Source organism: Corvus moneduloides, chromosome W, assembly GCF_009650955.1.
Source record: "Corvus moneduloides isolate bCorMon1 chromosome W, bCorMon1.pri, whole genome shotgun sequence".
Taxonomy (NCBI): domain Eukaryota; kingdom Metazoa; phylum Chordata; class Aves; order Passeriformes; family Corvidae; genus Corvus; species Corvus moneduloides.
Window position 1 is genome coordinate 15,913,826 of NC_045510.1, and position 16,009 is coordinate 15,929,834.

At 45.8% G+C, this 16,009-nt stretch overlaps 1 protein-coding gene and 1 long non-coding RNA gene across 2 annotated transcripts in view; both read left to right on the top strand.

Annotated features, from left to right (window-relative positions):
* Nucleotides 1–16,009, top strand: part of LOC116437354 — a 400,531-nt gene that overhangs the window by 191,452 nt on the left and 193,070 nt on the right. The window lies entirely within an intron of this gene.
* LOC116437352 (ubiquilin-1-like) overlaps nucleotides 1–16,009 on the top strand; it is a 59,493-nt gene that overhangs the window by 21,884 nt on the left and 21,600 nt on the right. Inside the window, exon 2 of the mRNA XM_032095022.1 lies at nucleotides 14,683–14,834. Within this exon, the coding sequence (XP_031950913.1) occupies nucleotides 14,683–14,834 (152 nt within the window). The remainder of the gene's footprint in view (nucleotides 1–14,682; nucleotides 14,835–16,009) is intronic.

Sequence of the window (16,009 nt, forward strand, 5' to 3'; positions counted from 1 at the left end):
AGTGATATCTAAAGCCAGCTGGATGGCTTTCAGCTCTGCAACCTGATTTGATCAACCTTGTCCCTCAATAGCTTCTGCAACTCACTGCATAGGACTCCATATGGCAGCTTTCCTTTCTTGATGTATCCCTATGATATGGCAGGAATTGTCAGTGAAGAGAGCATATCACTCTTCATTTTCTGGTAGCTGATTATATGGTGGGGCTGCCTCACCACATTACTTTCTCCTCCTCCTCTGATGATGATAGTCCAAAACTTTTGCCTTCAAGCCAGTTCATGATGACTTCCAAGATTCCTGGGCAACTGGGGTTTCCTATTTGACCTCGCTGTATGATCAGAGCAATCCACTTGCTTCACATAGCATCAGGGGCATGATATGTAGAAGGGACTTTCCCTTTGAACATCCAGCCCAGCACTGGCAGTCGGGGTGCCAGGAGAAGCTGTGCTTCCGTGCCAATCACTTCTGAAGCAGCTCGAACCCCTTCATAAGGTGCCAGTATCTCTTTCTCAGTTGGGGTGTAACAGGCATTGGATCCTTTGTATCCCTGACTCTACAACCCCGGGGGTTGTCCTCGAGTCTCCCCGGGTACTTTTTGCCAAAGGCTTCAGGAAGGACCATTCTCCCTGACTGTGGTGTAGAGCATATTTTTCACATCTTGTCCTGTCCTGACAGGCCCAAGGGCTACTGCATGAACGATCTCCTGTTTAATTTGTTCAGAAGCCTATTGTTCAGGACCCCACTGATGCCTTTTCTTGGTCTTAAAATCAAGAGGCATACATGGTTAGAAGGGGAAAAGGGATTTTACCTTGGTATTTATTTTTAAGGATCTTTAGGTGTACATGTCCAGGTCATATGCATCGAGATGTACCCCACCGAGTCTTTCTCAGTGTCTCTGTGTCTCTCTTCTTCCCCCTCCCCTAACATTGGGTATAACATTATAGGTTTTACTAATTAGCATATCTATCAAAGATTCCCCAATGAGAGGCTCAAGTGAGCCCCCCCCCCTCCCCAAGGAACCTTCCCCTGGATGGTTCTATCTTGGTTTACGGAATATGTTCTGGAGAGGACCTTGGGGTCTGGGGCACACTAATCCCTAATTACGAAGCTTCTAAAATGTTTAGTCTCTTAGCTTGACAAACAAGTCCAAGAATGTAGGCAAAAAGCACTAGGAATACAGAAGGTGTAAAAAGGTATAACAGGGGTATAAAAGAAAAGGCAAAAATCTTCATGGCATCATTTCCCCCCTTTTAGAGACTAACAAAACTCTATCTTGTCTAGTCTCTACTCTATTTTTTACCCACATAACCGGTTTACACAACCGGCTGCTCTACAGGAAATTACATAGATAATAACTACAATTACATCTATTATGAATATTTCTTTTACCCAGGCCCAGTTTGGTAACCACGAGGCGAAGGTATCAAAAATATGATCAAATTTTAAGGTGTTATTTCTAGAAGCTACTTCATGTAGAATTTGAGTTCCCTTCCAAATTTCATCCAAATCTTTCTTAATTCTTCTATTAAAATGCCAATCAATGGCCAGTGACCCTTCCCATCTAGGGGTGGTAACTGAGTACAGATTCAGCAATCGCTCTTATTAAGAATTTTGGAAACATTTTGGACCACAGTCTTATGCAAATCATGGGGTGAACCCTGAACCATGGTTACCAGCTGGGCAAACAGCAAACATGTAAAAAACAGTTTAGACTGCATCTTTCTGATTCGTATCAGTCTCTGTCTTCTTGGTGATTTCGGGAGCAGAAGCTTTCTTCACCCTGGAGTAGTGAATCCATGGTCCCTTGCCAGCAACCTTGACCGCAGTAAAAGTGGTCAGCAAAACTTGGAATGGTCCCTTCCACTTGGCTTGCAAGGGGTCACTGTCCCACCACTTGATGTAGACCCAGTCTCCAGGCTGGAATGGATGAGCAGGTGTGTCCAATCCTGTTGGTTTGGATAACACGACAAATCTCTGGAGCTTCTGCAAAGTGGAACTCAGAGCCATTAAATACTTTTGCAAATCCTTTTTACCTCTCATATGAATTTCCCCTGGGATATGTGGAACCTGGTATGGCCTGCCATATAATATTTCATAGGGACTGATGTTGTCCCTTCTCCTTGGCTGTATGCGGACTCTCAGCAAGGCTATAGGCAGGGCTTGAACCCATGTCATGGATGTCTCTTGACAAATCTTGCAAATCTGTGTTTTGAGGGTCCCATTCATGCGTTCAACTTTGCCACTTGCCTGGGGCCTGTATGGTGTGTGCAGGTCCCAGGTAAGTCCCAAAATCTTGCTAACTTCCCCAACCACTGTTGCAACAAAATGTGGTCCCCTATCTGATGACATTCCCAAAGGAACCCCAAATCTTGGTATTATATGATTAAGCAAAGCTTTCACTACTTGTTTTGCTGTGTTGGTGCGACAGGGGAAAGCCTCAGGCCATCCACTGAAGGTGTCAACCAGTACCAGTATATACCTGCATCTCTCTTTGCGTGGCATCTCAGCAAAATCTATTTGCCAATAATCTCCCCGGAGATCTCCGGTCTTTGTCACTCCTAACACAACTCTCTTGCTTGTGTCAGGGTTGTTCTTACAGCAGGTTTCACACTTGCTTGTTACAGATTGTACAATATCAGTCATTCCTCTCCCTATCACTACTTTCCTCAAATGTTTTAAAAGATTTTCTGCTCCCCAGTGGGTACTTTCATGCTCTCGTTGGGCTATTTCCCGAAGGATCAGAGGTGGAACTACGACTTGTCCTACTGGGGTAACAGCTCACCCACCTTCTTTGATTTCAGCCTTAAGGAACTTAATTAATTTGTGATCCCTCTGATCGTATTTTGGGGTAAATGATGACAAATCTATCTCTTTCTGTGGTACCACTGCAAAAATGCCTTTTTCTGCAATCCCCCTGGCTGTTTTGTCAGCAAAACGATTTCCCAGTTCGGGGGCTGTTTTCCCTTTTTGATGACCCTTGCAATGCATGATAGCCACTTCCGTAGGCTTCCAAATGCCTTGCAAGAGTGCAAGAATCTGTTTAGCATGTTTAACCTCATTACCTTGAGCAGTCAGCAGGCCACGTTCCTTCCAAATAGCTCCGTGGGCATGAACAACACTGAAGGCATATTTGGAATCAGTCCATATGTTCACCTTGTTCCTCTCACTCAGTTCTAGAGCTCTCGTTAGTGCAATGAGTTCAGCTTTCTGTGATGATACATCTGGAGGCAAGGCTTTTGCCTCAATGATTTTATCTGAGGTGGTTACGGCGTAACCGGTCATCCTCCTACTGTTTCTCATGAAGCTGCTCCCATCAGTGTACAATTCCCAGTCTGGATCTTTCAAAGGAACATCTTTCAGGTCAGGTCTGCTGGAATAAGTTTCCTCTATTGTCTGCAAACAATCATGCTCAGGCACACTGTCAAGTAATGTGGATGATAAAAACATCGTAGGGTTTACCACAGAAGTTGTCTTTAGAGTAACATCATCCTGTTCTAACAACACAGATTGGTATTTGAGCATCCTGCTAGGGGAGAGCCAGTGTCCCCCCTTTTGCTCCAGCACATTTATCACTTCATGGGGTACATACACGACAATGTGCTGCCCAAGGGTGAATTTACGGGCCTCCTGTATCAGAAGGACTGTTGCTGCCACAGCTTTCAAGCATCCTGGCCAACCCTGGGCTACATTGTCTAGTTGTTTTGAGAAATAGGCCACAGCTCTTCGCTGGTCTCCAAGGTGCTGTGCCAGTACCCCCAGAGCAACATTCAGTCGCTCATGTGTAAAGAGTTCAAAAGGTTTAGTCAAGTCCAGCAGCCCCAGAGCTGGGGCTGACATCAGGGAATGTTTCAGCTGTTTAAATGCAGCCCTGGCATTCTCTGTCCACATGATTGTCCCCTTTTCAGCTGCTTTAAGGACCTCATATAAAGGTCTCACCAGTATACCATAGTTTGATATCCACAGGCGACACCAACCTACCATTCCCAGGACGGCCTGCATCTCCCTTACGGTATGGGGCTCTGGAAGTTGACAGATGGCTTCCTTCCGTTCTCTGCTGAGTTGGCGATGTCCACAGTAAATTTCCAGGCGCAGGTATACTACTGTTTCCCTGGCAACCTGTGCCTTCTCTTTTGAGACCCGATACCCACTTTGGCCCAAAAAGTTCAGCAGACTTACAGTGAGCTCAATGCAGTCATCTCGTGTCTTGGCTGCTATCAAGATGTCATCAACATACTGGAGAACTGCTCCTCCTGGTTCTTGTTTCCTCCAGTCCTCAAGCTCCTTTGCCAGCTGGTTTCTGAATATGGTCGTGCTGTTTTTGAATCCTTGTGGTAAAACTGTCCAGGTGAGCTGGGTCTTCCTCCCTGTTTCAGGATTCTCCCACTCAAAAGCAAAGAGTTCTTGGCTATTCTTATGCACAGGAATGCAGAAAAAGGCATCCTTGAGATCTAAAACAGTGAACCACCCTAATTAATTTGTTAGTGTTGTCAAAAGTGTGTAAGGATTTGCTACCACTGGGTGTATGTCCTCTGTTATCTTGTTGATTTCCCTCAAATCCTGTACCAACCTGTAGCTTTTACCATCAGCTTTCTTTACTGGCAAGATTGGTGTGTTGTACCTGGATTCACATTCTACTAACAACCCAAATTTGAGAAACTTTTCAATCACAGGTACTAATCCCTTACGAGCTTCTAATTTCAGAGGATATTGTCTTTGTCTTACTGGTGTAGCCCCTGCTTTGAGTGTAATACTCACAGGTTCAGCTTTTTTGGATCTCCCAGGAGAATCATTGGCCCACACTATTTGAATGACAGCCTCTTCAACTTCTTTGGGAATTTTTCCATAGCATTCCTGTACAAGTATAGCAGCTGCTTCGATAATTTTAGATTCTGGGATTATAGCTTTCACTCCCCCCTCCTTGGAAAACTTAATTTCTGCTTCCAATTTTTCCAATAGATCTCTGCCCAATAATGGCATTGGGGAATTTGGCATATACAGGAACTGGTGAGTGACCCAGTGTTTTCCCAATTTAAATTTTAAAGGTTGGAAAAAAGGCCTTGTTTCACTTACCCCTGTAGCTCCAATCACATCTACAGTGTCTTGACTCAGTTTACCTTTTAAAGTATTTAACACAGAATATGTTGCCCCTGTATCAACCAGAAATTCAACATCATCATTCCCCAGCTTAGCTACAACCGAAGGCTCTGCTGGGGTAGTTACCTTCGGTCCCCGTCAGTCTGTATTTACAGTTAGTTCCGAAACTGGGGGCTTCTTTTCTGCTCGCGATGGACACTCATTTTTCCAGTGCCCCCGGTTTTTGCAAATTGCGCATTGGTCCTCAGATAGGGGAAAAGGGGGACCCCCTTTTGATGTCTCAAATGACTTTTCCTTATCATACTTCTTCCTGTAATGGGGTTTATGATGTTTATCTGCTAAGTCTCTGTTCTGGTATACCTTCCAGGCTACGGTCAACAATTTACTTATGTCCGGTGGCCCATCTATCTTTTGCAGCTTTCTCTTTATGTCATTAGCAGATTGACCTATAAACAAGTAGGCCAGGTGGATTTGCTTTTCAGGTGAGTCAGGGTCTAAGGTAGTGTATTTTTGTGCAGCCTCTTTAAGCCTATTTAGAAACTCTGTGGGGGTCTCATTTGGATTTTGTTTAATTTCATATAACCTAGCCCAATTCACTGCTTTAGGAATGGCACATTTTAACGCAACAACCACCCATTTTTGGTATCGCTTCAGCTTTTCCATCTGTTCTGGGACATTAGGATCCCAGTTAGGGTTCACTAGGGGATAGATATCATTAACTGACCCTTGAAGACTCCCAGTTGCAATTTGAGTTTCTATAGCAGATATAGCAGCTTTGTTGACCATTTCTCTCTCTGTTTTATCCAATAATTCATCTAGCATAACATTTAGATCACCCCAATCTGGGTTTTGGGATTTTATGGCCATTTCTACATGCATAGCTACTCTCTCTGGGTTGTCCCTGTACTTCCCAATTGAGTTTTTCCACTGCTGTAATTCTCCAAGAGAAAATGGTGCCTTTATATAAATGACTCCTTGATTTCCCACAGCCTGTCTCAGAGGTGCTTCTAATGCAAGTTCTTCCTCCCCCCCTTTTCCTGCTTTGGACCTTGTGTGTTTAGCGACGGGACTGACTGCTCTCATAGCTTCTCGGGCTATCCTGCCCCTCGTTCTACCTCCCTCCCCGTGAGAACCATCTGTATCAAAATCATCCCATTTGCTTTTAATTGAAATTGGTTCATTGGTTTTAAAACTTGTTGCAGGCAAATGTTGATCAGGAACTGTCTCGCTCTTTGCGGCAGTGGAGGGGTAGGGAGGCAGGGGCTGCAAGCAGGTTCTCCCGTCCCTAGCTCTGTAAGAGCCGCCTGGGTCGGGGCCATCCCATCTGCCCTCAGCTTTAACACTGCCTGTGCCGCAGGGTGGGGAGAGCGAGGGGCTCCTCCTGTCTCTGGCTCGGAAACTTGCGGTTCTCTGTATTGGGGAATGCCGCCGCAATTGCCCGTGTCCATTTCTACCTTCACTTCCGTGTTCAGGGTACTCGGGGAAAGGCAGCCAGCCTGCCCCTTCCCCTCCCCCTTCCCCGTCTCTGCCTCTGGAAAAGTCAGGGGGCAGTGGCCAATCTGCACCTCCTCTGCCTCTGGATTAGTTAGGGGGCGGTGGCCAATCCACCCCCCCTCCGCCTCCAGGGCGGTCAGGGGGCGGTGGCATATCTGCCTCTTCTCTGCCTCTGGGGCGGTCAGAGAGCAGTGGCCAGTCTGCACTTTCTCCGCCTCTGGAAAAATCAGGGGGCGGTGGCCAATCCACCCTTTCTCTGCCTCCGCGCCCGCCCTCCGCCCCTGACGAGTCTGGGGGTGGGGGGGCCCAGCGCCGCTCCTCCGGCTTGGAGCTGGCCGCCTGCTCCCTCCCCTGCCCCCGCTCAGACAGCGGCGGTGACAGCGGAGGCGGAGGCGGCGGCGGTAGTGGCGGCGGCGCCGGCGGTGGGGGAGCCACTGCTCCCCCATCCCCCGCCCCCACCTGTGCGGGCTGCCCCGGCGGTTGAACGGGGGGGGGACCCCCCCCCATTGCACAAAGCTGGTGCTACCATATCTGTATCTGTCATATCAGTTTCTCTGTCCGTATTAACATACGAATCAGCTTGCTGCGGCTTTTTCTTTCCCTTTCTCTTCCTCAAAGTCATTTCCATATTACTTTTGTTTACCACATATGCTTCTTCCCTATTCAAATACATAGTAAAAAGCTCTGCATATCTTAGTTCATCAAAGCTACGTAATGATCTCAATTCTACCATCAGGTCATTAATGATGTTATTTTCCAAACTCCCATAGCGAGGCCAATTTCCTTGACTTAATTTTAAAGTCGGCCAAACCCGTGTGGACAGTCTGATCAATTCTCGGGTGTTCAAAGTAGTTTTTCGCCCTGTCAGCCATTTCCAGTGTTTTATTATCAGCTCCAACGGGCTGTTAGGAGGGATTTTTTCATTCACACCACCCATGTTTTCTCAGACAGGAAAACTCTGCCAGAGGAAAGCTCTTAACTCCAGAATTCAGCCTGCAATCTGGCCTTGGAATTCCGATTTCCCAGGCAGTTTATCTAGCTTACTACACAAACACTTCAAAACAGCACTTTAAAATACTAAAAAACAACTAGTTTTAGCAAGCAGTAAATGCGCGCGCACGAAAATCTGGTCTCAACAGGATTCGAACCCACAACTCCCGATGTCTGAACCAACCAACCAACCAACCTCTGAGCCACCCCTGCGGCTGCGTAGGGTGCAGCCTCTGGGCTCCTGTGGACTCCATGGAGGGCGTCCCCTCCTTTCCACAGTTTGCAGGGGAAAAGTTTAAGCTTTCCCCTTTCGTGGGCTTTTATGGCCCCAACCTTTCCAACCCCCTCGGAGATCTCCTTCCCTAGTGCAAGCACAGTCTCAGTAGTACTGATCCCCTTTTCACTCACCTCTTTCCGTGCTTCTGCCTTTCCGTGCTGGGTCCTAAAGTCCTGGTCACAGTCTTAGCTTGTTGCTCCGGCCCCTCTGTAATTTGCCGGCAAAGAGAGGGGCAAAGCAAGATGTGTTCCAACCCAAGACTGCGAGTTTCAAGGTCTTTAGGGTCCCTTCGTGGTCGCCAGCAACTGATGCCTTTTCTTGGTCTTAAAATCAAGAGTCATACGCGGTTAGAAGGGGAAAAGGGATTTTACCTTGGTATTTATTCTTAAGGATCTTTAGATGCACCCCGCCGAGTCTATCTCTGTGTCCCCCCCTTAACACTGGGTATAACATTATAGGCTTTACTAATTAGCATATCTATCAAAGATTCCCCAATGAGAGGCTCAAGTGAGCCCCCCCCCCTCCCCAAGGAACCTTCCCCTGGATGGTTCTATCTTGGTTTACAGAATATGTTCTGGAGAGGACCTTGGGGTCTGGGGCACACTAATCCCTAATTACGAAGCTTCTAAAATGTTTAGTCTCTTAGCTTGACAAACAAGTCCAAGAATGTAGGCAAAAAGCACTAGGAATACAGAAGTTGTAAAAGGTATAACAGGGGTATAAAAGAAAAGGCAAAAATCTTCATGGCATCACCACTTGAAATCATTCTTCCATGTCACACGATAGAGAGGTTTTACAATCTGACTGTAGTCTGGGATATGCATCCTCCAAAAACCCACAGTGCCTAGGAAAGCCCGTGTTTCCTTCTTGCTGGTTGGTGGGAACATAGCTGCTATTTTGTTGGCCATGTCCATTGGGATCTGATGACATTCATCTTGCCATTTTACTCCTAAAACCTGAATTTCCTGGGCAGGTCCCTTAACCTTACATTGTTTTATGGCAAAACTGGCCTTCAGGGGGATCCAGATTATCTTCTCCCCTTTCTCAAAAACTTCCTCTGCTGTGTTTCCCCACATGATGATGTCATCATTGTACTGTAAGTGTTCTGGAGCCTCACCCTTTTCTAGTGCAGTCTGGATCAGTCCATGGCAAATAGCAGGGCTGTGTTTCCACCCCTAGGGCAGTTGGCTCCAGGTGTACTGGACACCCCTCCAGGTGAAAGCAAACTGTGGCCTGCACTCTGCTGCTAAAGGAATGAAGAAAAAATGCACTAGCAATGATGATGGTGGCACCACTTTGCTGCTTTGGACTCCAGTTTGTACTGAAGTTCCAGCATGCCTGGCACAGCAGCACTCAGTGATGGTGTGACTTCGTTCAGGCCACAATAATCCACTTTCAGTCTCCATTCTCCCTTGGATTTATGCACTGGACATATGGGGCTATTAAAGGGTGAGTGAGTCTTGCTGACCATTCCCTGGCTCTCCAGTTCACGAATCATCTCATGGATGGGGGTCACAGAGTCCCGGTTGGTGCAGTATTGTTGACAGTGCACAGTTATGGTAGCGATCAGTACCTGTTGTTCTTTGACCCTCAGCAGTCCCACAGCAGAAGGGTCCTCTGAGAGACCAGCTAAGGTATTCAGCTGTCTAATTCCCTGTCTCCACAGCAGCTGTCCCAAAAGCCCACCAATGCCCTTTTGGATCCTTGAAATACCTTCTCCTGAGGTAATCTATGACAAAGACGCCCAGGGCCTCTGGGCCAGTCACAATGGGGTGTTTTTGTCATTTGTTCCCAGTCAGGCTCACTTCAGCTTCCAGTGGTCAGCTGTTGGGATCCCTGTCACCCCAGAAATAGAGATCGATTCTGCCCCACTATAGCTTGATGGCATCAGGGTATATTGTGCACTGGTGTCAACTAAAGCCTTAGATTCTTGTGGGTCTGATGTGCCAGGCCATCGGATCCACACAGTCTAATAGATCCTACTGTCACTTTCCTCCACCTGGCTGGAGGCAGGGCCCCTCTAGTTCTGGTCATAGCACTTGTTGCTCACTTCTTGTCAATATGACCTGGAGGTCCCTTCAAGAGGATCAGAAGTAACATCAGCCCTCCTTTACTCTCTGAGGACTTTCCCATGGGAAACTGGAGCGCTATTTATCCTTGAAGAATTTCCTGTGGTGCTTGTTCTTCCTCTCAACTCACATACCCTTGCTCCTAGGGCAGAGGTGGTTTTTTCATCCCACTTCCTCATGTCCTCTCTGTGGCCATGGAGGTAAAAGCACAGGTTTGTGGTGTGGACCCTCTCTCTCAAGCAGTGGGGCACTTGCTCCCAATAGCAGAGACTCTGGTCTGTACTGGCAGGGCATGAAACATTTCCTCTCTAGTTTGCTTGAGTCTTTCTAATCTGTCCACAGGCTTGGACAGTTGTTCCACAGCTGAGGCGCAGTTTGGTAGGGAGGAAAAAAGATGATCTTCATATTGCCAGAGTTGGGGAGTCACCTGAAGCACTGTTTGTTCTCTTTCTTTCATTGACACCAATGCCAATGAGTTGGTGTAGGACAATGGCACACTCCGTACAAACTTCTGCTACATGGATTGTATGCACTGGACCTCATCTGGATCTACGGGGACTGCTCGTTATTTGAATCTCTATATAGTACCTCCAGCACAGCTAATTCTCTCAGGCACTGGATACCTGTTGGGGTTTTTTAGGAGTTCTAGTTTTTTTTTCTGTTAAAGGAATTTTCCCCCATACTGTTACTAAGAAGACAAATCGCTGGGTACTTAAGAAAACAAAGAGCTACCCACTGGGAGTGGGGTGCGCCTGGCTACTCTTTTGTTTCACCTGGGTGTGGGGTCAGTTGGGTCTCAGCATCCAGAGAGAGAGGAAGCTGTTTTTCCTACGTCCGCTTTTCTTTCTGCTGGAGAAAACACCGGGATCCCAAGCCCGCCTTCCCTACCCTGCTCGGAGCTGGGCCATGGCCGCCCTGCCCCGCCGCTGCTTTGAGCCTTCACTACGTTGTAGCCGTGCTTGCCCTGCCTGCCTAGACCTCCGGGGAGGGTACCCCGTTTGGATACATCGTGTCTGCCACCCGGGATTTGTGCTCGTCCCTGCCGCTCCAGCCTGCCGCTCCAGTCTGCCGTTTCAGCCCTCCGTTCCAGCCTGCCGTTCCCGAGGGTCCGGCTGGACACCGGGGCCAGCTGCCCAGGGGTTTGTGAAGCCTTTGTTCCATCCCTTTCCCAAGATTCCAGGGCACCAGTGCCGGGGGCTCCCCGAGCTCGCTCCGGAGCGCCCCCTGCAGCCGCGGGGAAACCATTGCACCTGCCCTGCTCACCGGGAGCCGCCAGCGCCCCTGCTGGCTGCGACCGGAACTGCACCCGAGGGGAAAGGGCCCGACAGCCGAGAAGGCTGGCACTGGGTTTGTGATTGTTTGCTGTTACTGCCATAGTTATTGTTGTTTGTTTGACTGGTTATATATATAATAGTAAAGAACTGTTATTCCTATTTCCCACATCTTTGCCTAAAAGCCCCCTTGATTTCAAAATTATAATAACTCGGAGGGAAGGGGGTTGCATCTGCCATTCCAAGGAAGGCTTCTGCCTTCCTTAGCAGACACCTGTCTTTCAAACCAAGACAATACCTTTCTCCATGGCGTTCCCTCTGCTTGGGCGCACTACTACATCATCCTTGAGAGAATACCTTCCCTTCACTCTTGGCAGGAGTCGCCTCCAGAGGCTGAGAGTTTCTGTCTTACAAATCACCTGATCAATGCCCACATACCGGGCCAGGGATCCCAGTTGTTTGGCTTCACTGTCATCTAGTTCCATATCATGGGCTGTGAAATCCCAACATCGGAGCAGCTGGGTCACTGGGGCTCCCTTGACTGGCGGCTGAAATCTTTTCGTATATCTCACATCTCACACAGGGATAGGGATCTATTAAGGTATCCCGCAGTGGTAGGGAGGAGAAGAGAGATCCAACAGGCAGGAATTGTGCAGCAAGATTGATTTATTTAATTATTTTAAAACTCTTTTATAGAATTTTTTCTTCATAGTCTAATTGGTCAAAGGATCAGCCACCCCTTGGGGTGATTGGCTAAAATCCTAAAACATCCATTGTCAAAATATTTTTCTACTATACCATAAACTAAGCTTTGCAAGGTCGCAGGTGTTCATAGTTTATAGAACTCTGCTAATATCTTCCATGAGACAGAAAAGTATCTCACAGGACTGGAAAGAAGCAAGAAAAATTCTTGCTAGCAGCAATATTGTATCCACAGGGATTGGGTGATTATCTCTTGCCCTGCCTCTTCCTCCTGTTGTGAGGGCCCTACTTCCTCTTCATCCCTCACTATGCAAACTGATTTGATCTTGGATTTCTTCTTCTGTATAGGGGCGACTGCTAGCAGCATGGGTTGTTCCTGTGGTCCAGCTGCAGTTTGAGTGGACACGGTGCCAGTTGCTCTGCTTTCTTCCTCCTCCCCCTGAGGGTGCTGTTTATTGATGAGCAGTGTCCAATAAATAGTAGCCAGGGCCCAGCACACTGCAATAAGTTGTTCCTCTCTGGAGTTGCCACAGCATTGTCCTTGCAAGATATTCTGTCACTTTATCAGGGTCCTGTAGTTGTTCAGGGGTGAACTCACAAACCATTGGAGCAGAAAAGTCCTCCAAAAACTGGCCCATTTACTCCCACATTCCATGCAACTCATGACTGTCTACCCTTGGGGCAGATCTCTGAATAACTTCCCCAGAAATCTCTGTCCTTACTCTAAACATGTTGTGGACCGCAATGAGGAGACCTGGCAGACTTAGCAGCAAGAAGAGGCTTTCCTAACATCCAAAGGAAATTCAAAATTCTCAAAAGCTGTTGTAACAGGCCTGAAGGAGGAAAAGGGGGTGAAAAGCTGGGGAAAACCATCCTCCTCTCTTTCCCCCACAGGCTGAGTATGATTATTAATGGACTCCCAAAGGTAGCACCCAAGGCCATGGCAGGAGAGCAGCACTAAAGACACATCCTAAATGACCCTAATTTCCCTTGATGTTATCATGTCATAAACTGATATCCCATGGTACACCAACAGAGCAATCCTGATCCCTCTCCTTGCTCTGAAAAATATAATTGCGAGGAGCACATATGGAAATATATACAGCGTATACAGTGTACCACACCCACATGAACAGACCAAACAATATTGTGACCAGTGGCTCCGTACCTAAGCAAGTGCTTAGATCAAATTTGTTTCCAACCTGCTCTGGGCAGATCTGTTGTTATCTCAACCCTTCTTGCCTCATGTTGAGCACCAGTTAAGGCTGTTGTGGTTTAAGAAGGGTACTCCCTAATTTAGTACTCCCACTAAAAAGTCCATGAGCTGCTCCCTCCCCCCCTCTGATGGGAGGCAAGAAAGGCAGAGATCATGGGTTGAGATAAGAACAATTTACTGGAAACAGTAATGAGGTAAGAAAAGAAACAGGAACAGCAACAATATTAATAACAATAATGTACCAAAGAGAGGGTGATTCACATGCAAAAATGCTCACCATGAACCTGGGCAACAATAAACAAAGGGCAGTCGGCTTTCCCCCTCCTGCCATGTTGAAGCCAGAGAGTCCCTTACCCCCTGCAATGACTTGAGGTCCTATAGAATAACAACCCAGCTATGCCCACACATCTCCAGCCTCTGCCCCCTCACAACTACTGAAAAAAATTAACTCTGTCCTGGCCGGAATCAGGACACCAGTATAAAGTAGACTTGAAAGATGTTTCTCTAAGAACTGGAACCAAATCTGTGAGCAGACTGCTAACTGAACAAATGCTACCTGCTACCCAGGCATAGAGATTTCTTACCTATGTTGTATCTCAGACTCATTATTTTCGGTTCTGTTTTGTCTCTTACTATGCTACAAACATTTTCAATTAGGGACTTGCCTTCAGAGTATTAATACAGTGGGGGTTTCAATTTTGCAGGGGATTTTTAGCCCTGCCTCTTATATAATTATTTAATTATTGTCATAATTATTGTCATTTAATTATTGTCATTTAATTATTGTCATTGCAAGATTAATGTTTGGGCTTCCTCTATGAGAGTTCACTAGGATGTTTGGAATAGGATTCTTTTAAAAATCAAGGTGACCATACTACTTGAAGAATGTTAAATGTTGTTTACTTCTGGAGGGCTTTCCAACTGCCTAAGATCCGTTCAGAAACATTTAGTCTATTGACTAGCCATGTTGAACAGGTTTATTTGATTTTCTTATATTTTCCTTTTTATATTTTGCTTTTTCTGTGAGAGTACTTTTATGAAAAATAATTAATCTCAGTCAGAAGTCAGTCAAAGTATAACATGGTTGTTATTGGTTAAGAAGGCAAGAAGAAATACAATTGCTTTTCCAGGTTCAGTTGTTTTGATGAAGGTATGATTTAACAATCAGCTGAACTATGTGTCTGTTCACTGTGCCCTGGGCCAGAAGCACATTTTGTGTAGCTGTCATGAGTTGGATGAGAGAGCAGAGCCACCCAAGAAATAATTTTTGACTGTGTGGAAAGGATTGCTAGTTTGACATGTGAAAGGTAGCAGTAATATGTCCAAGAAGGAAGGATACTGCTCCTTCCAGTGCCTGCACAAATGTGGACTGAATTAGCATAATATTTTGTTGCATTCTCAGCATGTCAGCAATGGATTGTTTCAATAACATATTTCTAGATTGTATATAGCAAAACATATTGAGCAAGTAGATTATTATAATAAATGTGAGCAAAATAGTTATTCCTTAAATTATTAAAAAAATAGTTCACTATTCAATTACGTAACTATATAATATTAACTTCTGTTTAGTTCAAGGAAGAAATCTCTAAGCATTTCAAGTCCCACACTGATCAACTTGTTTTGATATTTGCTGGAAAAATTTTAAAGGATCAAGATACTTTGATTCAGCATGGGATTCATGATGGACTTACTGTTCACCTGGTCATCAAAATGCAAAACAGGTAACCTGACTGATGAGCAATCTTATTTTTACCTCAAAGTAGTATAAATATTCTTAATTCCTAGTGTGATAGCTTTCTGTTGGGCAAACCTAGGTTTGACTAAAATGTATTCAAAAGCAGTACAAATACTCCTGCTATTAAACATGAGAAGCAACCCCAAAATGTGTAAGGTTGTGTCCCCAGATATCATACATACACTTTTTGAAAGTTAATATTATCTTCTAAACTGAGCCATTACTATTAAATCACTTGAATTGGTGTCTTAGTTGCAGTTGGTGCAGAATAACAGTCAATAAAATCCAAATAGTCTTTGATCTGTTTCACTGCGTGGTAGCACCCATGCTTATACTTCTGCAATAGGCAGGTGTGGTGAGCATATGAATTGGGCAAGCAGCCTTTAGTGCTTGTGGTAGTTTATGATGGCATTAACTTTGTGTAACTACATTGTTACCATGCTCTTACAGTCTTAAAGAATATTAAATTTCTGATACTAGTCTTGTGATGAAATAAAACTTTAAGTTAATTTGATGTTCAGTGGGGTGACCTACTAACAGTATGGTATGGAATAGATCCTGTATTATAGATTTTGGTAGCCTTCTCTCCTTTAAGGATAGTAAAAAAAGATGGTAACGGAGTGATGCCCATCCATTTTCTTAGTCTTAAAAATTACTGTTCTGAAGAAGTGATGAGATTATAGATATCTGAGAATCACAGTATGATAGAGGTTGAAAGGGACTCTTGGGATCATCTGGTCCAACACCTCTGCTCAAGAAGGGCCACATAGAGCCAGTTGCCCTGGAACATGTCCAGATGGCTTTTGAACATGTCCAAGGAGGGAGACTCCACGAGCTCCCTAGGCAACCTGTTCCAGTGCTTGGTCACCCTCAGTAGAAAAAAGTCTTTCCTGTTGTTCAGACAGAACCTCCTGTGTTTTAGTTTGTACCCATTGCTTCCAGTCCTGTCACTGGGAACCACTGAAAAGAGCATGGCTCCATCTTTGCATCTTCCCTTCAGGTACTTATATACATTGATGAGATCTCCCCTGAGCCTTCTCTTTTCCAGGCTGAACATTCCCAGCTCTCTTAGCCTTTCCTCATAGGAGAGATGTTCCAGTCCTTTTATCATCTTTGTGGCTCCTCATTGGACTCCCTTCAGTATGTCCATGTCTTGCTTGT